The sequence below is a fragment of the Diadema setosum genome, chromosome 19 (genome assembly GCF_964275005.1).
Source record: "Diadema setosum chromosome 19, eeDiaSeto1, whole genome shotgun sequence".
Classification (NCBI taxonomy): domain Eukaryota; kingdom Metazoa; phylum Echinodermata; class Echinoidea; order Diadematoida; family Diadematidae; genus Diadema; species Diadema setosum.
Window position 1 is genome coordinate 4,327,403 of NC_092703.1, and position 27,028 is coordinate 4,354,430.

The following is a 27,028-nucleotide window of genomic DNA, read 5'->3' on the forward strand; positions in this document are numbered from 1 at the left end:
TTTATTGTTCTGCATCGTTTCCATTAATATGTTTTCCCACTATAACTACTTGTAATTGCCCTCTTCCCCATGGTTAATACTTTAATGTGTCTTCTTAAACGCCTCATTTTACTCTCTCTGTCTCTGATATTCACTTTGCATACCACCTCTGATCCTTCCTAATTCCATCTTTTGCTTTCTTGTTATTTCTTCATTTACAACATTATATATCCCCCTCATCATGGAGTAACACTTTTGTCTGTTTTGCTCTTCTCTGAATATATTTTCCTTATCATTATATCTTTGATCTATTTCTGTAATCATCCACCTTGTATACCTTCACTCTGTGAACTTTGAACTTTGCTTTGCAACATCTGTATCTTTCTATTTTCCTTTTTATTTTTCTCTCAATACATTTTCAAATTTATACTTACTATCTTTACAATCTTTACTTCATCTCTGTATACACTCTAAACTGTATTTTATTACTGTACACTTTATACCTGCCTGTTTCTATCTTTATCTGTTCACATTTATGGCTTATTGCACATTAATGTGTGTTGCTTTATTATAATTGACTGTAATGTCACTTGCTTCTCAATATCCTACACCTGTCTTTAAATTCTAAATTGTATCTAAATTGCATTTTAATTCTTCTTAATACTGCCTTCCCGTTTGTGTCTGTCTGTCTGTCTTTTACTTCCTCTATCTCCTCTTTCTGTCTGTTTGCCTATCTAAACTATCTATCTGTCTGTCTGTCTGTCTGTCTGTCTATCTGTCACTGTTGTTCTTTTACTGTATCTCAATTTGTCTTTGTTTTTGTCCGTATGTCTGTGCAGCTGATAGTCTGTCCATCCGTACCTGCTCACACCTGCTGCATCTCTCCCATACACTGACTGTCTCCCCCCCCCCCCTCCCCTTCCCTTTCTGCAGTCAGTCTGTATAGCGTGTGGCATTGCGAGTTCCCCTACTAGCAGCACCTGTAGCCCATCCCTGCTCCGTGTCGCCGTGTGCGTAGTCGAGCACCGTGAGCTGATGACAGCTCAGCACCAAGACTAGTTTGGACCAAGCATGACGATATCCTGAAAGTTGGCGTCGGAATCCCCCTCTTGTGGTAGAGCCTACCCGTAGCAACTAGCGTACCCATGGAACTGTGTGTGAGATGAATCTACATGTACAGTCAGTTTGCTGAACTAATTGTAAAAGATGAAAACTTGAATGTTGAACATTTAATGGCTTAATGTGGATTTCCACTGAGAACGCAGTTGGATGAATGAAAGAAGATGCAATGCACTGTACATGTATGCATATAGTGCTGCTGCTGTATTCTGTATCAATGTGTTTTCTTTTAAATGCATGCATATGTGGAGAACTCTGCTCTAGTACTAATGCAATTGAGCTTATTGGCCTGTGACCAGTACCTCTATGATCCTGCATGGCTTTTATTGCTAGGAGACACCACAGTGCTGCACAATACATGTGCCCACCTACTGCAATCCGTGTTGTGTTTTTGTCTTGATGAGTGGCTATCGTAATCTGACTGTCGCGGCACTCCGTAACACGCACGTCGACTGTCCCTGCCCAGCTGCTCCCCCGCCAGCAACGCTCCGCCATGCTCATAACTCTCTGTTACCTGTATCTCGTCCACTTCGCATGGCCGCTGATCCATCGTAGACTGAAGGAGAGCATCCTGGATGCCGTGGAGATGCACGCGGCCAGAGCGAGCGTGGCCTTCCGCAAGCTGGTCCCGGCCACCGTTGCGGAGTGGGCGGAGCTGACGCACCAGGCCTCACAGCTGTGTGAGGAGCACAGAGACAGGACCCTGGAGACAGGGATCCTACAAGAAGGGAGGGGTAAACAGATGCTGACTATGACACCAAAGGTTAGTCTGTGTGTATGTGAGTATATGTGTGTGTGTGTGTATATGTTGGAAGGGGGGGGGGGAGGGGGAAGGGGGCAGGGGAAGGACAAAGGTCGGAAGAGGGATGGGGGTGTCAGAAAGGACGAATCCGTGCTTTCTGTGAGCACATCATGCGGTTAAGTACCACAAGTTCTTTGTTATATTGAATCAAATGAGATCAAATTTACTTTCAGACTGAGCGCTTGACTCTATATTTCATCAATCTGTGCTTTATCATTTGCTTGTATTATTTAAACCCTTACTTTCCCTGGAAGGTACAGCAATATTACTCTCATTTCAACAACCTTGTATCAACATTATGCAAAATACAATGTAGCTCACAACATTTTAAATTTTGTCTGTTGTACATATAAGTTATGTTAATCTGAAATCCTATCAAGACTTAACCAAGAGATTTGTGTCACAGAAGTAATTCTGACATACTATTGTTGTCTTGTGACCTCTTTCAAATTATGTAATCATATATTCTATATGAAAACAATAAAAATGTTAAAGCATAAAATTATTTTTTTTAGAACACAGGCAGGTGGTTTCAGGTGCGTTAGGGAGTTATAAAATGGGCAGTTTTAGGTGATTTTGGGCGGTTCAGTTACTAATGGGTTTAAAGATTTAATTCTTCCCCATTAAGCAAGATCTTCTTTTGACTGGCTTTAAAAAAAATATATATTTTTGTTCCTTCCTCCCCGTCTCACCTGAGCAGCAATCCGTGAACCTGAGCCAGGAGTGGACGTCTTTCATTGGATCCTCGCCCTCTTTCCAGAAAGGTCCCTCCCCCTCCCTGGCCACTCCTTCCTCATCCGCCTCATCCCTCTACGTCCTCCTGGAGGCATCGCCACCAAAGAGGGATCGCTACGGCCGTCTGGCCCTCCGCAAGGTACAGAAATTCATTGGTACTGTTTACCCGATGAGGACAGAATAGTTTTCCCATACAGTGTAACATGAATTTGCCATAGACACCTGCCCTAGTATTCTCGGGACCCATCCTCAATGGGTTAATGTTACCATTATGTGCATTCTCATTCATGGTGAAATACGCAGTATTTTCGTAGTGTGGATGCTGATACACTCCAAAATATACCATGGAATACATCTACATTGCAAAATATTGTGGTAGTACAGGGTTGTAATTCAAACTTTGTGCAAAATACACATGCAAGATTTGAGTGTGCATTAATTATGTCATCAAATATAACAGATCATACGGTTACAGCTCGTTATTCCGAAGGTTCGTTATTCCAAAGGCTCTTTATTCCTAAGATTCGTTATTCCGAAGGCTCATTGTTCCGAATTTCATTTTCGGATTAACCAATCTTTGGAATAATGAACCTTCAGAATAACGCCACAAATTTTTGGATTAACGAACCCTTTTTCATTTTTGGATTAACGAACCTCTAGGTATAGGGAATTTGTGTGTTTCGGATTAACGACCCTTCGGAATAACGAACCTTCGGAATAGCGAACCTTCGGAATAACGAACAGCACCCAATCATACAGCAGTGTATTTTCTCACATACTTGACACACTGCATGCCTTTAACAGCTGGAGATTGATATGGAGACGTATAATGCTTTTACCAGAAATACCACAATACTTTCTGAGTGACAACAGTACCAAGTGAATTTAATACAATGGTATCTGTTACTGTGGTATTTTGCCAATGAGAATGGCGCCAACAAATTACGGTGGCATAATACCATGGTGATTCTAAAATTAGTACATCTACTGAAAAATTTGCAACATTGCAGTAAAAGTTGTTGAGTCAAGAGGCATGACGAACATTCACTTCATAAGTGCATTGTACATGTGCACACTAGAGTATATTGTTCTATATCCCTGTGTGAATTTTGCCATCAAAATTTCATGACTTTCATTGGGATGCTTGTATTACTCCCTGTGGCCATGCAATGAACCTACTTGCTGCAGCCGTGTTCCCATTAAACCATTACAGTTTTTATACAACACCTATTTAGAATGTAGCTATCCGATTGGTCGATTGCCCATCACGTGACATTTAGTGAAAGGTTCTATTGCACGCTCTGGCTGTCTCAGCATGCAATTTTGGTTTGATCAAAATGTTCTATTGCACGCGCTCTGATGTCACAGTAAACAAACATGTGCCGCGTGCACTCAACAACTACAAGCGTGCTTACAAGCGCGTACTTTTGTCACTATTTTTTGTAAACAACTTCGTTTCGCATATGTACGTACACGTTAACATGTACATACACAGTGACTGCGACTGTGAGGCTACTCATTCGTCTTTCACGGAAAATGGTTGCCATTTCTGTGCTAAATTCAAGAATCTGTGAGTTCCAAATTCGTTGACGTTCGAGGTGTTGTATAAAACAAATAGTGTATGGTCTTTACTCGTGCAATGGAACGAGATTTCGCACTCGGTGAAAGATGAGGCGCATTCGCCTCGTTGAATAGAGTGCCTCTATCTTTCACCTCGTGCGAAATCTCGTACCATTGCACTCGTGACCATTCACTATTTGTATAATAGTTGTAATCAGCAGATTACAGCCCTATTCACACATATTATTTATAGTTCTGAGAATTCAGTGTTTTCCTTAAGTGCCATAACACAACCATTTTTCATCTCAGTGAGAAAGAAAAGGTCAAACATCAATGTTACAATATTTTCCTGTGAGAGTAGGCCTCATGGTCCATTTTTGTTCTTGTTCAGCTAACAAACAAGAAATGATTTTTGATACTTTCAGTGTGTCAAGACTGCTGATATCTTGTGGAGAGGTTTCAGGGCAGATTGACATCGGCTGCCACCAATAGGGCCTGTGTGCTCTGTGATCTTTTTTCAGACAATTAACAATTGAACATTGTTATTCAACCCGTTGACGAGGGACTGATTTTGCTACAACATGCATTTCCCATAGACACCTGCATGAGTATACTCGGGACTCATCCTCAAAGGGTTAACACATATTTCTTGCCATCTTTTCTAATACAAACTTATTCCAACCCAGTCAAATTTTACTGTGCCTATAATGGAACTTTCTCCAAGGTACAGAACTTTGTATTCTCTGCCGACCCATCAGACAAATCTGATAAGCATTACTCCAGCAATCATTACAGGGTGCAAACAGTGACAGGTTGAGGATGATTCCATTCAGTCTCTACAGGGAGGGATTATTACAGAGGTTTATTGCCTCTGTCTTTGTAATACCTCAACATACCAAGTCCCAAGTCATGAATTTGGAATGGAGATTGAAAGTACACCTGTCACTCTAGATTATGGGGTTTTGTTTTTGTTTCATTTTGTTTTTTGCTTTTCCATTGTTTTCCCACGTTTTGTCAATTTTTTTTTCTCTCTGTTTCTTTCTCTCATATTTCTCACTTTTTTCTTTCTTTCTGTATGTTTCTCTCTTCCTCAACCATTTTCTTTCTTTTTTTTTTCTCTCCCTCTGTATAAAGACATTAAACAGCAAAAGTTTTTCATTTACACAAATGGGATTCAAATAAAAAGGTTCAGTGGGGGTGGGATGGAATTTGATGGTAAACACAAAAGATGAGGTAAAGATCTTTAAAGATCTTTAACTATGGTGATGGAATTTGTCACAAAAAGCTGGCTATATCATTGTATTCCTTCTGAAATGTGGAAGTACAGTAATATTGCCTAAAAATAAAGAAGATATAATGCACTTAGAAACATCTTTATTAAACCCTATATAAGTAATTTATAAAAGATTTTTTTTTTTGTTTTTAATTTGTTTTAGTTCAAATTACATATAGTTTGAGAAAAGATCCTTTCAAAGCATCGCAAATTGTACACTGTAGCTTTGATTTCACAGTTGGGAGTAAAGAAAACATTGGAAGGATGTGTTTGTGAAATTGATTGTCTCATTGGTTTCAGTACTTTTTTATGCCTCTGCTAACGAAGTGGCCGGAGGCATTATGTTTTCGGGTCGTCCGTCCGTCCGTCCGTCCATACGTCCTTACGTCAGTACGTCCGTCCGTCCGTACGTCCGTCCGTCCCGTTTTGTTTTTGTTGATATGTCAAGAACCGTGTGGTGGTTTTGCATCAAACTTGGTATGAGGGTATATCCTTGGGGGATGATACTTTGTGTGGATTTTAGGGTCACAGGGTCAAAGGTCAAAGGTCACAGGTTATTTTGTGAAAAAAAAAATGAAATTTCATGTTTTTCTCCATATCTCGCAAATGGTTCAAGGTATCTTCATGGAACTTAGTATATATGCTTGTACCGATGGGCAGTGATTATCTAGGGAAGTTGGGGGTCATGGGTCAAAGGTCAGAGGGTCAAAGGTCAAGGTCAACTCCTCAAAATATAACTACTTTCCTTATATTTATGCAATGCCTGAAGGATTTTTTTTAAAACTTGATGCATGCATTTATAACCCAATATATATTCTGTGGGAAGTTTCTTTCCAAAAGGTCAATGGTCAAAAGGTCAAAGGTCAAGTGAAAGTGCTAGATTGCACTTTTTCCTCCATATCTTAAAAATAACTCAAGGTATTGTCATGAAACTTACATATTTATGCATGTTCTACCTAACAGTGATTCTCTTTGGAACTGTGGGGTCAAAGGTCAAAGGCCAGGTTTCGATAATACTATTTTACCATTTGATACTGAAATTATACTTTTTCTCAATACCTTGAAAATTACTCAATGCATAAACTTGTAAAAGGGTCAAAAGTCAAGTGAAAATCATCAGTTCCCCCAAATACCTGCACTCTGACGTTTTAATCATTCATCCAATTGAACCTAGTTCTAGGAAAGTGAACATTCAGCACATTTGTGGCAAACCTGTCATTTTAATATTTTGCCAATTGTGTGAAACTGTCATCACACATTGTCAAGACATTGTACTATAGACCTATTAGGAGAACCATGTATTATGGCGGAGGCATACACCAGTCGCAGTAGTGACATTTCTAGTTTTAATTGTAATTTCTGTATCAATGTAGTGGATCTCACATTCATCCCAGAAGAGACATCTGTGAAATATACTACTGAAAGCAATGTCACCATCATTATTGACCGATTCTGTGACGCGCTATGTGTATTTTTGGCATGGGCAGCGCCATTACTGCGGTGTCTCAGCCGACCCCCCCTTCCCACTCCCCACCCCTCTCCCTACATTAGCACGTGCGCAGAATGAAACACTGATGCATGGTTGCTTTAGCCAATGGGCGTCTCGTACTGAGTGCGCGAATGCTTGCTAAGTGCGCGATAAACATGTTGCCCGTGGGGTGGGGGAGAGCAGGGGGGGTCGGCTGAGACACCGCAATTTGAGCTCATGGCTGCGCCCAGTGCCATAAAATGTCTGCTGCCCTCAACGAACCCGAATCGGTCAATACCAAGGAGTTACCAGTGAACACTGGTAACTCCTTGATTATACATGCCTGGCTTCTGAAATGAACCCATGTGTGGGAATCTGTTGGTATCTACACGGGCGCATCATTAGCATGACTGTTAGTGAAATCAAATCATTTAGAATGATTTAGATCCTTTCTTAGCTCACATCAGCTGTGATCAAATCATATCAATCCACATCAGTTAATATCCACAACCGTATTCAGTTCTTGGTATCGCCAGTGCACAGAAAACTTCTGCGCACGCTAAAGAGCCCTGTCACAGATGCACTACTGTGGGATTCCTTGGTGCTATTGTCGCTTCCGCTTTAATATCTCGTGCACATTGCAGTTCCCGTAGGATTCAGTGAAGTTATTTGTCTGCTTTTCCACTGTTTCTCTTTTTTTCTTGGCTGTAATTCTGCTCTGAAAGAGTTGGAAGTTTCTAAATTTTACTGATTTGTGGTCATCGGAGTTGTGGTTCACTACTGCTAGGCTTCAATGTGCTGGTCACATGATAGAAAGGGAAGAAATCTTCAACCAAAAAATACCCCTGGATAAAGACAGAACGTGACCTGAGTGCATATCCAGCCAAAACTTGGGGCAAGTTTGTCCCCTGAGCTATCCCATAATGCATCTAAAACGTTGCTCTGCGCACAGCACCTAGGTCTTGGCGATACCGAGAATTCCAAATACAAACTTTGTATCTAAATGAAGATGGAAAATAGAAATTGAAATCAAATCCATCATATGCTAACTGTTGTTGTTTTTCATTTTCTGCAATTACCACAACAGGTTCCTCCGGACCGTGTGGTCAAGCTGTCGGACCTGACCACGCCCCTTGCCTGGAAGTCCGGCGAGCCCTTCGGGATCCTGGTGCAGGCCAGCAAGGAGAACTTCTCTCGCATCGGTACGGCCTACATGGAGGGCTTTCTGGAGCTTGATGACGGCCTCCTGGTGGATCAGATGCTAAGTGAGTCCCCCCCTCCCACCCTCCTAGCGTTGCCATAGCAACCATTTGTGTATCCATGCAAATGAGATGAGATGGTGGTACACTCTGAAAATTCTGCAAAAGGCCTTCTGTTTTTTGTTTTTTTAATGGAATAAGAAAAAGTTATTTTTTTAGATGGAATAAGAATAGATTTGCTTTTATCTTTTGCATGAAATCAAAACATTGTTGTAATCACCTATCACTGGTGAGTCTTAAGGGGTAGGACTTATACAGTACACAATGTCATGTAATAGTTGCTGAATTTGCATATTATGTACACAATTTTAATAATGCTTTGTGTACCGAGCTATGGGAGGGTCCTTAAGTGATTATATCAAAACTTCATCTAGTTTGCATATATGTGCCTGTGAACAGTATCACTGTTTTTGTGTATTTGATGGTTTGTTTTTTTTTTCTGCATGTGCAACTTAAGGATTTTATAGCTTTCACCTTTTTAGTTTTTTTAAACAAAACTTTTACCGTTCCGTTTATCTATTTTTGATTATCGTGAGTCAAGGATTAGGTGCTATTCTGGTGCTTTGGATGTATTCTGGTGCTGTTTTAGCCATAGCTTGAACATGTACAACTTATGTATGATGAAACTACAGTTGGGCGGGAGAAAGCTAATTTTAATCTTGAGAATAAATATTATACCTCTTAGGCACGATGCACACAGCTAAAGTGGGAGAAATTCAAACTTGAGCGAGAGAGTGGGAGATTTTGCGAAAAAAAGCCTCCGTCCGGGAGATATCCTGCCAAAAGTTAAGAGAGCTGGTTTCCCTGCAAGACATTGAAAATGCTTTCAGATAGAGGCAGCCTACTACATCCTTTTCAGTGAAAAAACAACAATAACAACAACAAAATGCCATGCCATGCTAAAATTTCTATGTCCGTTATTATTTTGTGAAAAGCCATCCAACCAGATAGCATGCGATGTAATGGACACCAGTAACAGAAATAGATTTGAATTATTCAGCAAGCATTAAACTGGAGAGTAATTGTGTGGAGTTTGATTTATCTCCGTACAGATAACAATTTACATTTGTCAAGTTCTTGCGCACAACGCAATAGATGTCAGTGAATAATTTGTGAGTGCTGCAGCAGCTACAGTGTAGGTATTTTCATTCAGTCTTTGCATAGTGGTCACCATCCGGAAGATGATTAATTCAATACTTGTAGGCCAATCCTTTTTGTTTTGTACAAATGATTGATCGAGCATCATAATCAGAGTAGAAAAAGGATGCCAGTACAACAATTACTCTGATATGTTTTTCTACATTTTGTGAAGGATGGTTGGTAAGCCGCACACTCACCAATTTTCCATTTTCGTTGTTCAGAAGCACTCGCTACGAGTAATTCCTAACAAGACTTGACAATACCAATCCTTTTCATGTATCATAGCAAACCCTCTTTGGATACCATGCTCCAGTTGTGCATTCATACCGTGTGGAGCTATTTATGGTTGCCATGACAACAAATATGAGCTTATCTGTTGTTGTGATGAACAGAAGCCAATGGACAGGTATCTGTGTATGTACAGACACTATACATTGTAGTAGCATGGTGTAAACATACACAGATATGTAATGTGTGTTTTGCAGGTTATGTACAGTGTACTGCACTAAAGCCATTTATGAAGTATTGTAATGCAGCCAGGTCATACACTGTAACTTGTGTACTTGTAGAATATACTGTATGTAGAGATAATTGATCTGGGGTAATTAAGTTGTACATCTCTTTATGCCGTGCTGGATTTTCAAGAGAATATTTCTGCGTAGTAAATAACATGGAAATGGATGCAAATACATACATGGACATTTGCAGACGATTAATCCCAGTAACAAAAAGGTTTTGTGTAGTGACCTTTTTACAATTATGTAGGCCTATATGACAGTGCAGCAGGTGACTGCAAATCTGATGAGAAGTATAGTTCAGCCAGCGATCAAGTTCCCCCTAGATCGCGATCACGGGCAATCAGTGATCACATAAGCGATATGTCGCAATCAATTGATTGTATGCAATTCGGCATACAATCAATTGATCGCGTATACGATCACTGATCGCCCGTGATCGCGATCTAGGGGGAACTTGATCGCTGGCTGAACTGTATGTACTACAAAATTTGATTGACAGAGGGTTACAGTACCTTTTATCCTACTCCTTGTGTGAATAGAATAGTAATATTAGGCACTTACACACAGCCACCAATAGCTGTGATTATACAGTGTAGGTTGTGATTTGAATTGCAAGGCAAAAACCAATTTTGTTAATGTGTTTGGACATAATAATTGCAACTAGTATCGAGATGCTAATTGTGATCCGTGACACACTAATAAAAGTGCGATGCTTGGGGGAAAAAAAATCATGCTTTTGTGTGAATAGTCACTATTTTCTTGCGATATAAAGTAGGTGTGAATGCTGTTCAAAATCATACCAGATCTTTATATCCCACAATACAAGGCATGCAAGACAGTCGGGCTAAAGTCAGGTCAAACTCCAGCACTCAGGCATGTACAGGTCAACAGTTTATCTATTATGATTCTCTAACCAGTGCAATTTGAATTGCCATTTTTCAATGTGAACCGGTGCGATTTTGAGCATGTTTTGTTAAATTTGGTCTAAACATGTTTCTTGAAGAGATTGAACATGTACAAAATGCATCGTTTTCATTGGTCAAAAACCCAAAATATGTAGACCTATCCTCACAAGCAATCATTATAATCTGTTACTATATGCAATATCCATGTATGTGATTATGCGACCAAAATGTACAAAAGCCATTGATTTGATTCTAAAAACCTTGGAAACTGAGATCAATGTATTTTAAGTTTGTTAAGAGTTATATGACTTTGCCTTGCTTTTTTGTTCAAAAATGTCCCACAGAAAAGGCCAAAAAAGCTGGTTACCAGAGAAATTATATGTGACCTCACACCTCAAAGCAAACATAAAGTCACACACACTGATTTTGCGTGAGGACTAAAAATAAGTGAAATGGGTCAACCTAGCCGAACTTGACTTTTTCATATTTTTTGAAAGAGCGGGTCTTCTTTTACATTATGCTAAAATTTGGTATCATAAAACGGGCAGGAAAGTGTGTTTTTTTAGCAGTTTATCTCGAACATTTTTGGTAGAATAGAAACTTTTGAAAGGATAGTGCTACTGCATTGAAAGTTGGCATTAATTATGGACAGAATGTGTTAATGAGGCATGCTTAATTTCAGTTTAATCTGATAATCCCTTCATTGTTGTTACTCTGATGGTTTACTTCCTGTTTTTTGTCCCATTCATCACACAGCCAGCACGGTTTGGTAAAGATTAGACACTGTACTTCAGAGCCTCTTTTCTCAGTTCACACTTTTCCTGAGTTTGTGCTTTCTTTCCAATATTTAGATCGGTTAGGAGAGTCCATTTGATTTGAGTTATACATCATTTTAAAGCTTAAAGTCTGCTCTTTCAGAATATGGTCTTAACTAAAAATTCATGTCTGGCGACTTTTTGTTTGTTTTGAGGTGCAGAGTCACATATTGTATGTTTTTGTCAAGATTTGTCAAGGTTAGAGTGCTTTAATATTGTAATCGCATAAGTTTGTATAATTTTGTGCCTCACTGCAAGTACTATCCTTAGAGTGCGTATTAAAGGTGCTTTATTGAAGCCTAAAGAGTGAAACTCTTGTCATAGTTTGAAGTTTAGTCACTAACTGGTTAAACTGATCTGACACAGAAATACTTGACCTTTGCTTTTCTCCAGAAAGAGCGTAATGCCACAGACCTTTGCTCATTTTGTGATAACGAGGAGTGATTTGGGCCAAATAACTCGTATTGTCTCGCTAGGAAATTGCATCTCACCGTCTCGTTATGTTCCCATTTGACCCAAATTCGATAATGGCGCTCCTTCAATCAAGGCATTCTTAGCTCTTTAGTCTTCATTTGTTGGGGAAAAAAAGCTTCTGTGGAACTGTGGAAAAGGACAGTCCATGTTTTCTTAGCCCCTGGGGTGCATTAAGATCTCATCAGGTTGAAGTGTGTTGGCTTGAATTCCATCAGTTGGGTAAATGGCGCCTTTCACGATGTCTCTTAATGTCTGCCTGCCGAGCTATTAACGGGATTTTTGAGAGCGTGCATCTAATGGAGTGTGGGGAGCCTCCATTACGCTTCATCCAGCATTCTTTCTGTTCTTGTTGGGATGGATTTGGAGGTTAGGGAGAAGGGATGCTGTGGTTGACAGCACAATAATCCTTGTGTCATCTTGGGACATCCAAGATGTCACCTCGTCTTCCCCTTTCATCTCTCTATCTCACCTCATACGTAGTACAGTCTCGGATCCTCTTTCCCCTTCATGGATGAGATTTTGTCTGTGTCAATGATGATAGTTGTTGACTTCACTTTTATTGTTATTGTTATTATGATAAATTGCTATTGTTTGTAGTAATTGTAGTAATAACAGAATTACTACTGTATGAATCATTGTTGCTATCATCACTATAATGTTTACTATTGTAAGATAAGCATAACGTCGCTGGGGCGACAAGACCTCGTATCTCAAAAATGTCAAATGTTCAGGAGAGCCAAAAAACATGGCGGCCAAAGCACTATACTGAATGGGATAGCCGTTCCTTTGACATGCCGTGGTGGCTTCATTTTTGGGGTAAGACAGCTGGGATTTGGACAGGACATCACTTAACCGATTATTTGACCACTAATGCAAAAATGTCATTTTCACCAAAATTTGAGATACAAGGTCTTGTCACCCCAGCGGCGATAAGTGTGATCACTCTGATATATTACATGTATGATAGTGTTTACTTTTGTGACTAAGTATCCTTTTTCTTGATTATTTGCATTATTGTTGTTGGAAAGTTGATCATTTGGTCAGGATGTTACACAGATGACAGGAGCTCATTGCCCTGCTACAGGCAAAGTGATCATCAGACCAATTTAGTTTGATCTGCCAATGACACTTTGTAGCATTTCTTTTGTACATTTAGGCATCATATCATGTAGGACCCTACATGTACAATACGGTGTGGTACTGTGAAATTGGGTATTTTTGTGCAAGTAATTTTTGCACTCAGCTGGGATGAATTTTACATGTTTTTATTTATTTATTTATTTATTTATTTATATGTTTTATTTTCACAGGGTGGCTCCATCAGTGGGTTAAACACTGTTGTTCTTGGAGGCCCTGCATGAACACATACATACAAATAAACACATGATAATCATACAATACCAACATCAAAATCAAATTTGCAGTATCAAATTTGTATATATCTTAATATACTGTATACTGATATAAATCAAAAACTCAAAATTTAACAAATATTATACAACACATTACATTTATTTCTGCAGAATTGGGACATTAGCTATTGGAACTAATTCCATGCAAAAATATTAGCATGCTTTTATTTTTGCACTAGTCCCTGGCTGTGTGAAATACTCCCAAAATTTTCACATCGCAGAGAATTTATTTTACAGTATTCAAAAGCTGAATATGAGTTCAGTCAGTTGCATGCTGTCTGTCAATGGCACATTGAACTTGACCGAGTTGGGAAAAGCCTACTGCTTTTTGATTTGCTTTTTGACACTACCATTTTCTTTGTGCGCTAATCTCAAGCAAGATAGTACACCTGCAACTTCAAGGCTTTGTGTCAGTGATGTGAGAACCCTTCAGACATGCTGGCAAGCAAACACCAAGACCATGATTTGTGTGTGTGTTTGTGCATTATCCAGTACCCTAGTGCATATAGAGGTGTATGTTAGGCATCAGATGATAGATTGTATTAGGGAAAGTGGGCTGGTGAATTGCCGATAGTACGTAGGGCTTTTTGATGGTTGTTTGGCAGAATCAAACAAAAGTAGTCATCAGCCAGATCATTTGGTATCACAGAAAAATCTTTGCATCTTCTCCATGAACACATGTCTATATATATCTAAAGGAAGGTGTTGTATTCGTAGGTGGTGTGACTATTAAATCTTTTTTCCTCTTTTCTCAGCTGTGGAAGTGCAGGGACAAGCATTCAACTTGGTGGACAACAGGTTAAAGGTCGGGGAGGGGGCATCTGGTGCCATGACTCCGCCCATCCCTGCCTCGCCCCACAGGGTGTCGCCCCTGGAGGCAGCCGCCAAGAAGCCCCAGCTCCACCGGCAGCCGAACAGGTACCTGCGCCGCAAGCACTCCTCTGAGTTTGTGCGCAAGATGGAGGAGCAGAAGCAGAAGAATTCAAGTTCGTTGTCCAGCACGGGTGAGCTGGATGAGGATGATCTTGGCGGTGTCTCTGTGGAGTTCCCCAACAGCCCTAGCCACGTCGCCGGGGCAACGGATGGCAGCGTCTTTCTCCCAGATGGGGAGAGGAATCTTTCAAACGGGATTGGAAACCTCCCAAAGTCGCTGAGGCATAAAGACCCCGCCACCGGGGGAGATGGAATATGTAAGCCCCCGAACGTTCTGATATACACAGGATCAGAAGTCGAGGATGAGGTTTACGGAGCCGTGGAGGCTGCCCTGCAGCACTGCTTGGAACAGGACAAGTATGTGATCTATCTCCTCAAACCTAGCACCCTGACCCAGCCGTGGTCGGACAATTGTGCGTTGGTAGTACTAGCCGGTGACGGCAGTCTTGACAAGGACACAACAGAGCGGTTCGTGGCCCACTTTGAGAAGGGCGGCCGCATCCTCAACTTTGGACTCCCCCTCTCCCTCGGCGATGTGAGCTTCCAGGGTGGACCACCCACAGAAAAGGAGGTGGAGGCATCATACCAGGGCATCGTAAAGTCCAAGGCCTTCCGGGTTGAGGGTCTGAGCGGACCCGGCCGGCTGCAGATCGGCGACGGGGAGGGCTCGCCCAACGTGATGGTCAGTGTCCTGGGACAGGACCGGGTGCTACCGATGGTGGTCAAGGCCTCAGAAAAGAAGAACGGCGGTGTGGCGATATTCTCACAAGTAAGCCCTCCACCACCCACTTGTACTTAATCTGTGTGAGTCATGTTCTATTCACCTGTGTTGTCAGTGCTCCTGCACAAATGAATGCAAGTAAGTGTGTTTTTTAGGAAACTTATACCAGTATGCATTGATTTTGATGCAGTGTGTAAATGCTCCTGCCTGCTAGATATAAATGAGGAAACTGCACTTTCAGACAAAATGAATGTGAAGAAGTAACAGCAAAAGCAGGCAGTTGTTACAGACAGATATCACTTAACCTGGTCCTCCAGCAATTCTCCAAGAGCCTTCAATGCCCTCAAACGAGATTCTTATTGCAGGTCGACAGAGGTCAGAAAGGTTGGTAATCCACCTATGTAGGTGCAAAAGCAATCAAGCAATGCATGTATCCCTTTCCATGGTCAAGTGTCATTGTATGTGTACCATCGAACAGTGAAAATATCAATTGGGTGCGAGATATGAATAGAGTGTACACTAATGGGCTCACAAACTCTTTTGTTATACACAATAAAGACACCTGAATGAGGTCAGCAAAAGTCAGAATGTACTGAGCTCAGCCTTGATCTTAACCCATTCACTACTGAATTCTGAAATGCCCATGGACTTAATACGCAGGTCACTGGGTTCCCTTACGGAATTGGTTGATTGTGTTTCTCAAGAAATGATCGCTTTTCTGATTAAACCTTTATGTGTTTTTAGAGTGTCAATTAGTACAGAAAACCTCACTCAATGTCTAAAGTCCCTGCTGCAGAAAGTGTTTGAAAGACAACTTCTGTGAACCTCACTGTGCCTCCTCCTGCATCATTCTCCCTGCCCTTAGATCTGCTTCCCCGAAGGCCACCTTGAGGGAACTCAGGAGGACATGGCGGTGGACATGTTGGTGCGCCTCGGACTGTCTTGCATCACGGCCAAAGGCAGCACACAGAGGGCGCCCCAGCTCACGCCAGCCTTCCTGCTCGGCGTGAACCAGGTATATCAAGCTTCATTGTCACTGCTTGTGTAGTTTATACATACACTGTACATTAGGTAATTTTCACACAGGAGCAATCATCACTACAGTGTACAGCCTAATAACCTCTCGCAAGTGCCTCAAAGTAACAGGCTGTCAGTCCAATTTGGGAAAGAAGAGCGAGAATAAGAAGTCCTGTCTTATTCTAGTAAAGCGTATACAGAATCATCCATTTGAGTAACATGACCACCCAAGAGCATTTACGTAGCAGAAGTGGTCCCACCTCACATCCAGCTGGACCCCATGGAAGACCAGCTTAACGAAGCTGAATATTGGCTAATCCAGCCATCTTCTCTGATGGAAATGTACAAACAAACCAAGAGATCTTAGTACATGTACAGTATAATATATTGGTGATGTTATGCAATGCTGCACACTGGCACTGGTCTGACGGTCCGTGACCACTAGAAATCACTGTCAAACCAGTAACTTTTTCAGAAATGGATCAGTAAAAAAATTTTAAAAAAAATTTAAAAAAATAGAAAAACTGGGTACCTACTGGTCCCACAGACAGGTCGGGCCAGTAGAAGAAAAGATGGGTTAGTGTGCAGCCCTGTATTATGAAACCTTTTCATGCTATTCATGCCATTGTTTCACTGCATTCACATGATGTCAATCTCTCCTCTCAGGGCATCAAAATTCTCTTCTGTCTATGGGCCATTCATTTCCCAATTTCTCTTTTCTAGATTCAGTTTTCATGTGTACCCAGAATAATCAAAATCTGTCAAATGGAACACCTGAAAATGTGCTTTATAGTGTAGGCTTGAAAAATGTCAGGTAAGTCAATCCTATTTGGAGAAATGAAGGAAAGAGAAAGCAGTGACTACCAAAAGAATTTTGATGACATTTACAGCAGGAATTGGCTAATGCTACCAGACCTTTAGAAAGGATTGGCGGTAGTCTGTACAGAGTTTGTTCACTGCAGTGAAATGATAGTTATTCAACTTTCCTTGATCCTCTTCTCCAAGAACCCTGATCTTTATACATCCCTTCCAAGAAACATGTACACTGTGCATCAGAACTATGGGCCTTCCAGCTGAGAATGTGCATCATGTACATGCGTCATCATCGCAACATGCTAGTCCGCCGGCGTAGACGAGCGAGCACCAGCGCGCACATCATTCCACATCATTAATCACAGAGTCACGCCACTCAGCAAATCAATATCCACACGACATGACCTCTCCATCCGAACAACCCCTCCCCCTTCCCATGCCTCCCTCTCCCTCCCCCCCCCCCCATCTCCCAGAGGAACAAGCAGAAAACAGGTGAAACATGACGCGTCAAGTGCATCCTCCCTCCCCGGGGAACTTTCGGCTCTTGTGAAATCCTAGTCAGTATTGATGCAATAAAAAGGGTTGGGGGAAAACTTGACAGTGCTAATGTGACCATGGGTGCTCTGATTTTTTTTTTTTTTTTTTTTTTTTTTTTTTTTTTTTTAAATAGAGCGATGGAGAAATTAAAGAGAAAATTTCCGGGAATATTTCAGGTCACAGTATCTAACATTGGCTTTGATCTATGTAGGCTTAGTGTTCACTCTCTTCTTGTTTTTTTTTTTTGTTTTTTTTGTTTTTTTTTTTCCCCTGGGTTTTTTCCCCCCTCCTCTTCTGCTAATGTGATGAAGGATGCTGTGATTTTCTTCTTTTTTTTTTAAAGAGAGAGGGACAAATTAAAGGGAGAATTTACAATGGGAGATTATCTCAGGAGAGCAAAGTCAAACAATAATGGGCTAGCAATGATCAATAGTGAATAGTGGAAACAAATTTTAGAAATTGATAATGACTTGGATGTCTGGATAATATGCAGCGCAATGTTACAGTCACTAGGAAATTGAATTGTTTTCTTAATCGTGATTGCTATGTGTCTTTCATTACCGCATTCCCATTTTTTCATCGACAAAAAAAAAAAAATAATAAAGCAAGGTTAGTTTGCTTTATGAAGTTTTTGAAGTGATTCTCTAGACCTTCCAGTGGAGGATTTTTCTTTCTCTTCCAAGGATGGAGAACAAAAATATATTGATCCTCACACAGAAAGAAGAATCATGCAATGAATGCTTCTTCTGTGATAATATGAGAGTAACAACACTCTATGGACAACCATACATTGCAAAACCCACCGTAGTTGATTATGCAGGTCATTCATTTCCTTTTTAAAATTCATTTCCAACAAATATAATCATAATATTTCAATACACATTTTAACACAACAATGTACTGAAAACGAAGAAATGGAGTCAAAAGGGGCCTGAGCCTGACCCTCCTCTGCTTTTTGTCTGTCCTCCCTCCTGCTCTAACCCCCCTCCCTTTACCTGTTGGGCTCCTTGCCCATGACCTCCCACCCTCTCCTTTGTTTTCTTTGTTCTGTGTGCCCAGCCTGTCCCTTATATGTGATTGCTTTCCCTACCTGTTTGTCATTTTGCCTCTGATGAAGATTTTGCTAGGATCGAAAGCTCAGGCCCCTGTTGACTCCATTTTACTCCATTGGCTCGCCACTATTGGATAAGCAGTTTTCAGCACTTTCTTTTTTTTGCTACACTGAAAACAAACAAACTGTGAACTGAGGTACAATCTTATAAATTTCATGAAAACTACCAAAAGATAAATGTAAGTAGCCTTCTCATCCAACAATGACATCAAGTGGGCGTAAATAGCACAACCTCTAAATTTTCAAAGTAGCTTTAACTGTAAATTTTTTTTTCTCAAATGTGTCATAGCTTTTCTGCATTCACTAAAAATGAAGGTATATGTTTGAGGTATAGTGTAAATTCCCTCATAATGGTGAAAACAAGTCAACAAACAAGCATACAGTATTTTCAGTTTGTTGTAATCTTTTTCCATCAATTCTTCAATGTCCATGCAATATAGGCCAACGAGCAGTTCCTGAAGGCCGTCACGGCGGGGCAGAAGGATGCGTCCCCCATCCTACGAGGCACGCCGGTCTCCCTCCACTTCATTTACGACCAGGCGGGCATCAAGCACGTCAGCCCCTCTCTCCTCCCCGTTGTCATCGGCCGCAAGAACCTCCCGCTGGGCAGCCTCTTCAACTTTGACAGCTACCGCAACAACCTGACCACCAGTATCTTGGGAAATGTGGTGCTCTACGCTGAAGTGTTGCCCACGACGATGGATGTCTTTGAAGGGTGAGAATCTGTCTCCTCCCCCTCCTCCCCCCCCCCCCCCCCCCACCGAACGAAGAATGCACAAAGTCATCCAAGTACTAATAAAATGACAGTGCTCTTACAAATAGTTTAAAATCTCAAATGTTTGTCATGAATAAACCTTATAACGCATTTGTAGTTTTGTGGCATTCATCGTCCTCAAGCATGATTCTTCCCACATTCCTGATGGATTTGTGCTAGAACTCAGTTTTAAATTTGAACAACAGAAGGTGATATTTTATTTTCAACATTTGTGTAATTTTGTATTACTCTTTTTTCTTTTAGATAATGTTAACTGTTTTAAGGCACATTGAGAGCGAGAGAAAGGAAAATGAATGATTTCATTGGTTTACCTTATGCATAAATTACAGTTGAACCTCTCGTATCCGGACAAGTCGGGACCGGGGCTCATCCGGATAAGGGATTTGGCCGGATACGGGAGACTCAATGCTTTATACGTACATATACATACACATGAACTGATGTAGCCCATTGTAGTACCACATGTAGTAATGTGTATACTGCAACCTTTTCATTGTTACACTCAGTAACAAACCCCAAAATAGAGGTGTATGTTAATGTTGGAAGTAATATGTAATTCATGTGTGTTTGTGTAGGAGTTCTCAAGGAGTTGGGAATCCCCCTTTCCTCCCGTAATTATTAAAAAAAAAAAAAAAAAAAAAAAAAATCACGGCGAGATTCCGTCCATATAATAGAGAGATCCGGATAAAGGGAGGCCGGATAAGAGAGGTTCAACTGTATAATCATAGTTTGAGAGTCAAACAAAATTCCCAGATGTATGTGACTTCTTTTTTTCTCATGTAATTCTGTCAGTTTGCACTGGAGTCCCTATTTTGCAAAACCTGAAGATAAAAATTGAATCTATGCGGTGAGGGAGGACATGCAGTGTTTGTGCTGGGACTGGGCACTTCTCTTACGTCACCAATATCTCTCACCCTCTCATGCTCCCAGATTCATGTTCAAAGTTCCTGACAACGTCGGTGTCGTCTGCATAGCAACGAGAATGACGGGTGGGAAGGGTAAGTGTCCTCGCATTTCAGCCTGCTCTGGAAATGAAAGCTGTCAAAGTTGTGACAGTAAGTCTCACTCGTTACGTCCGAGTGCTCAGAGAGAACTTCACTGTGGTTTAAAGGCGCAGTGTGGTGGAATAAACCAACGCCACAAAATGCATCATTCAAGCTGTTTGTGTCCTTGAGCAGTGTAACTATACATACACTGTATATGTATATGCAAGGACATACATAATACAATAAACAATAGTAATGATTAAAGTCTTCTTTATCCAGGGTAGACTCTTCAGTGTTGCCACTGCTCTACACCAGAGGGCCCTGCCATTATTATTACCCTAGCATTTCCCAGTACCCATTTATACACCTGGGATGAGAGGGACGTGGTGGGCAAAACATCTTGCCCAAGGATGTTAGCACTGGGTGGGAATCAAACTGGGGTCCTCCGATTGGGAGTCGAGAGTCTTATCTCGATTCTGCTATGCCACAGAGCCCCCTGCTTGATATCCGGAGCATCCATCTATATCTGCATGTGTGTTGCCGTGGGCATATGTACAGTTTTTGCTTTACACTGTCAAATAATCAACTTGTAATGCATACAGAGTATTTCTTTTGCTGTTTGTCTTGTGTATTCTGCCAAAATTAATCTGAGTATACCCCCCCCCCCCCCTTTGCCAATATCTCTTCCTGGATCAGGTCGTAGTGGTAACCGCTGGCTGGCTCCCATAGGATGCGCCATGTTCTCGCTCCACGTTCGCATCCCAGTCAGGACGCGGCTGGCCGACAAGCTTCCATTCCTTCAGCACATCGCCTCAGCCGCCGTGGTGGAGGCCGTCCGCTCACTCAAGGGTTATGAGGTACGATGCCCCCTGATGGCATCCTCATTTGAAGTCTGGCTGGATGTTGAGAGGAGGTTGCGGGTGGTCAGGATGACCAGTCTGGTCATGATGTCCACCTGTGATGTCATGACTGTGATATGTCCAGATGGAAGAAGAACAAAGTTTTATATAACCATTTGCAGTTTTGCTACATTAGTTGCACAGTTGAACACTGTATAATCATGTCTTGTGACACATAAATTCTCTCAGGGAAATACTGTTTTTAGCTCCATGTCTTTTTTTCCCCGAAATGCTCTTACTTTTAACTCAAATTGTCCCATGGTGCTCGTCCAAGCTCCTAAAAACTTTCAGACTTTTCTCAGGCTGTGCTGGTAGTGTTCCTGTCTGTGTTATGGGTGATTATGTAGTTGATGCAAAAAGGAGTTAAAGGAAATTCTGCTGAAGTCGTGCACATTATTGGTGCTTATACTTGACTCTAAAATTTAAAACTATGACTTTGTTCAGCCTGTAGACCACTAAACTGATTAGAAATAACAATTCACACCCTTTGAGACTTAAACAGACTCTCATCAGTGCAGCAGCTACATTCAAGACAGTAGAAAAATACTTTTTGCCATTAACAAATTTATAATTGAGACATCGAGCATCATTCACCCAGTTGCACAGCTTGGCTACTTTATCATCAATCACAGAAATTGAATGCAATGATGACGTATCTAACACACACACAAACATGCACACACTCACAAACAAACGTTATATTACGTATTACAATATATTATGTGTACAGAGCCAGAGCCTGTGGCATATACACACATGAAGTATTTCATTCAATGTGCTAGAACATGCCATTCACATGATGGAGACATTAGCGGCTAGGGAGGGTTTCATTACAAGTCAATGCAGTCATGATGTCTTTATTGAGATGTTGAAAATTCTACTCAAATTTCCTTAATCTCATTACGCGTTAACTATGATATTGCACAAGTTTCATTTTGTACAATGAAGATCACATAACTTGTGGAGGGTGGAAGGGTGAGGACTGACTCTTAAATGTATAAATGATTACTATATCGTCGGTTGAGAATGATAAGGGCGTTAAGTTCTCACAAAACCCATAGTGTTCGAGACAACTTAACGCCCTTCTCATTCTCAACAGACGATATGTGTTGATTGTCGTAGCAGAGTTTTGAACAACCCCTTTAAAGTGTCTGTGAAGCCCGACACTGTCTTCATAGCCATAAATTAGGTCCTGAGACGCCCCATCCCTGCCCATCATCTGTCGGGGGAGGTAACCCCATGGCATTTGAGATCCAGGGACACAGAAGGCTCGCCGTGATAGCCTTAGTGGCCCAGTGACTTGGGGAATGTTGATGGGACAGCCTGCTGCAGTACAATCTCCCCACCCCCACTCGTCCCTGTTCTGTGCCTGGCTCTGACTGCTACGTAACTGTGTGGCAGGGATGGGTCTCTCCATCAATAATTACTGCTTGCTTGCTTGCTTTCTTTTCGAGGCATACGACTCTTTCCATGTCGTTACCCACACATGCCGTTGGTATGCAAATCATTTACAAGCAGGAATGTTGCTGCTGTTCGCCGACCTGCCTCATAGTGTATGGAATAAGGAGTGTAACAAAGGAATGAATGAGGTGTACTGTGGTTAGGGAATTTTGACGGGTTCCTGGGGTGTGGTATAGATACATTATTGAGGCGATCTTAAAGTGTGAGGAGCCTGAAATTTAATTTTACAGGTGTTAGTGCTCCAATCAGTAGAGACAGGTAATGTAGAATTGCGCCCTCTACAGGCAGAATAAAAGATAAAAGAAGGATTTAAAGACAAAATATGGAATACCTGTGTTTAGTGCCAATGCAACATTCAACAGTATATGTTTAACATTTACAATAAGAGATGAGCAGTGAAAATGGCTAAAACAAAAGGCTGACATTATTTGCTCCCTATTTCACTGATATTTCAAATCCAATCATTTTATTGGCAAATGAACAGTAAATCCTCATTTGCCAGATTTGGTTAAAGCTTTTGGCATAAGGCATAAAGACAGTTGGATAGACGTGGGAGAGTCAATCTGTTTCTTGGGAGAGAACAATGATTACGAATAATAATCAGTATTTCTTGCCATCCCCTAAAAAGAAAGAAAAAGTAAGATAAAACAGAAAAAACCCCACAAAAAAAACAAAGAAATTAAATCAAAAATTTGAACTCATCAAACAGTCTTAATCATTATCAAAACAACCACACCACACCATAAGCTGACAGAATACACATGATTAAATGGCCATTTCTTATCTTCTTCTTTTTTGTGGAAAGATTTTCAAATGTTGATTAAAAAAAAACAACAACAAATAGCTTTTTGGTTAGTGAATTGTTTAGAAACAAAAACTGACTGAAATTATTTTGTTTGGCCATCTTCTCTGACTAGTGGAATATTTGATTATTTGCTGCTCAAGTCTCTGCTATTATTTTCCCATTTCGTTTGTTTTCCATACATGGCAGGATTTTGACCTTCGACTCAAGTGGCCCAACGACATCTACTATGGTAGCCAGCAAAAGTTGGGCGGGGTAATCGTTAACTCGTCCTGTCTCGACGGAGTCTTCCATGCTATCATCGGTATGATTTTGATTCTGTGGTGACTTTCTTGTTGTTTAAAAGCAAAGGCTCATATATATATATATTTTTTTTTTATTTCATGGTCTATCAATTTCCAGATTGATGTATTGAACGAAATGCTTTCATGTTCTTTAAAGATTAATTCCAGCCCAATTAAAGGGGAGTCTGAACAGAAAGCATAAAAATGTGAAAGCAGAATTAGTAACATTAGATCAAAATCTGATAAAAATTAGGGTAGTTAGTATAATTGTGAAGTTGTGGTAATTTTTGCAAAACAGTTCTCAAAATTTAATTTGAATAATTATGCATATGAGTGGGGTGATGGTGTCATTATCTCACAATTTTTCATTAATCATGTCAAGAAATGAAAAATATTCAATTCTTCTGCTGTAAATGTGTACAACATGACATTATTCCTTGCTGAATAACTTGATAATACTGATCAGTCAGATGTATTAGGATTTGGACTGGGGCTCGAATGCATTAAAACCAAAAAAAAAAAAGAAAACTTCAAGATTCTGTATACAAACTATGCTGTACATGGCAAGCTTTGAGAGCATGACATCAACTCACTCATTTGTGTATTCATATTGACTGTTTGAGGAGTGCTTTGTGAATGTAAGCAAAACCTAGCAATTTCATAATTTGCCTGATCTTTATCCTATTTTTATCAAATTTTTAATTATTGTGCTTAAAAAAAATTTACTCTTTTTTATCAGACTAACTTTTAACAGGACCAGAATTCCCCTGTAACTTTTCAAAGACATCCACAGATGTGACTGAATTATAGACACATGTTTCTTGTGCTGGGTTGATTATCTGCAGCAGTTTTTTGTGTCCATGAAGAATGCAACTGACTTTCATCATCCACATTTTCCTCTGCTTTGCTGTCAAGGTGTCGGAGTGAACGTTTCCAACAGCGTACCCACGACCTGCATCAATGACATCCTCCACAAGTACAACGCCGAAAAGGGCACCAACCTCAGCCCTGTTTCCATGGAGATGGTCATAGCGCGCAGCATCACAGAGATGGAGCGGATGATCAACGCCTTCCAGGAGAAGGGAGCGGAAAGCTTTCTGCCGGTCTACTACAAGCGCTGGCTCCATAGGTAGGGCAGGCTGAAGCCCATTATGAAGATACATTGTACTAGTATCCTGCCTTGAATATAAAGGACTCAATTATGCCCTCATGATCATTTAACCCTTTATACTGTGCTTTGTTTTGCTGATTGGCATGCTAGAGTGCTTTCTTTGCCAATTGGCAAACCTCAATACAAAAATAAGAAACAACTGTAGTTGTTTCTTATTTTTAGCTCACTTGAGCCAAAGGCTGAAGTGAGCTATTGCGATCGCTCTTCGTCCAGCGTCCGTCGTGCGTCGTCTGTTGTGCATCGTGTGTAAACTTTTTACATTTTCATCTTCTTTTTGAGAACCCCATGGGATAGGGATAGGATTTCAATTTGTTCAAATGGGCACCATGCCCCACCTGGGGGGGGGCCCCCAAAGGGGCCCAAACCCCCCAATATTAAGGAATCTTAAAAAAAATCTTCTTCTCTAGAACTAGAAGTGATAGAGCTAAGTAAATACTATGAGTTGGTACATTGATGACTGTAGTTTCAAGTTTGTTCATGGTGGAATCAGGGGGTGCAGCATCCCTAGGGAGATAGAATCTCAATTCCATCAAATGGGCACCACGCCCCACCTGGGGGCCCCCAGGAGAGCCCACAACTGCATAGTCCAACATTCTATAAAGTACAGTGTACCTTGCAGGTATTTTTACCAGTGTGATGGAATATGCAAATGGACACCATGCCCCCAGGTCTCAAAGCTACCCCACCACAAGTTTCCAGTGTTTTCAGGTAAGAGTCTGCCGGAATGCATGGAAGGTGAACTTGCGATACTCCAGGTCTCTTGTTGTATTGAGATGCATGAACATAGATGAATGCATGAATGAATGGATGAATAGATGCATGAACATAGGAAAGGTTTCTGCAAGTTTACAGAAACGAGGCATATGCAGTGTATGTCATTGTAACCATAATTGGCACACTGAACGGTCCATTACATAAGGACACTCCACTGACCAGGATCTTAATGTCCATTTTGATTGATGCAGTGATGCCAAGGTGCGGCTGGAGAGGCCCGACGGTGAGGAGGTGACCATCACTGGCCTGGACAAGAGCGGCTTCCTGTCGGTCAGACGGCAAGATGGCTCCCTCCACAGCGTGCAGCCCGACGGGAACAGCTTCGACATGCTCCAGAACCTCATTACCATCAAGACCAGCAAGCACTGAGGGAGGTGATGAACCACACCCACCCCCTTCCTGATTCCTCACCAAGTCCCATCTCTCTACAAAAGCTTTGACATGCTCCAGAGCCTCATCACCATTAAGACCAGCAAACACTGTTCAAGGGAGGTGATGGACCACACCCACCCCGGTCCTGGTTCCCCACCAAGTCCCGTCTCTCTACAACAGCTTAAACATGCTCCAGAACCTCATCACCATTAAGACCAGCAAGCACTGAGGGAGGTGATGGACCACACCCACCCCCCTCCTGGTTCCCCACCAAGTCCTCTCTCTGTGCAACAGCTTCAACATGCTCCAGAACCTCATTACCATCAAGACCAGCAAGCACTGAGGGAGGTGATGAACCACCCCCCCCCCCTTCCTGATTCCTCACCAAGTCCCATCTCTCTACAAAAGCTTTGACATGCTCCAGAGCCTCATCACCATTAAGACATTAAGACCAGCAAGCACTGAGGGAGGTGATGGACCACACCCATCCCCTCCTGGTTCCCTACCAAGTCCTGTCTCTATACATCAGCTCTGACATACTCCAGAACCTTATCACCATTAATACCAGCAAGCACGGAGCTAGGTGTTGGACCACACCCACCCCCGTCCTGGGTCCCCCTTCCTGGGTCCCCACCAATTCCCATCTCCCTGCTCAGTCCTATCCACACCCCCCCCCCCCCACCACCACAACTCATCCACCGATACTCCTGGATTAAGACAACGTCAGTCTTTCTCCACCAGTGACATCAAGCCAGCAGGACCAGTAGCAAACTACACGTAGGAGGACACCTTCAGAACCTCTGTTTCAAGGTCCCTCCATCTGGAAGGTGCTATTGCGGAACATGGACTACCTTTTCCATTCTCCTCCCCATGCTACCCTAGCTAATCCTCCCAGCCTAGAACAGTTGATGCG

The 27,028-nt window shown here is 41.4% G+C and overlaps 1 protein-coding gene across 1 annotated transcript; it reads left to right on the forward strand.

Annotated features, from left to right (window-relative positions):
- The first annotated feature begins 1,382 nt into the window (after positions 1-1,382).
- LOC140242598 (biotin--protein ligase-like) lies at positions 1,383-26,443 on the forward strand. The gene is made up of 11 exons (XM_072322349.1): positions 1,383-1,861; positions 2,601-2,774; positions 8,024-8,201; positions 14,215-15,161; positions 15,979-16,128; positions 19,032-19,306; positions 20,297-20,364; positions 21,049-21,209; positions 23,704-23,818; positions 24,714-24,927; positions 25,935-26,443. The coding sequence occupies exons 1-11, from the start codon at positions 1,592-1,594 to the stop codon at positions 26,110-26,112; spliced, it is 2,730 nt and encodes a 909-aa protein (XP_072178450.1). The 5' UTR covers positions 1,383-1,591; the 3' UTR covers positions 26,113-26,443.
- The last annotated feature ends 585 nt before the right edge of the window (positions 26,444-27,028 follow it).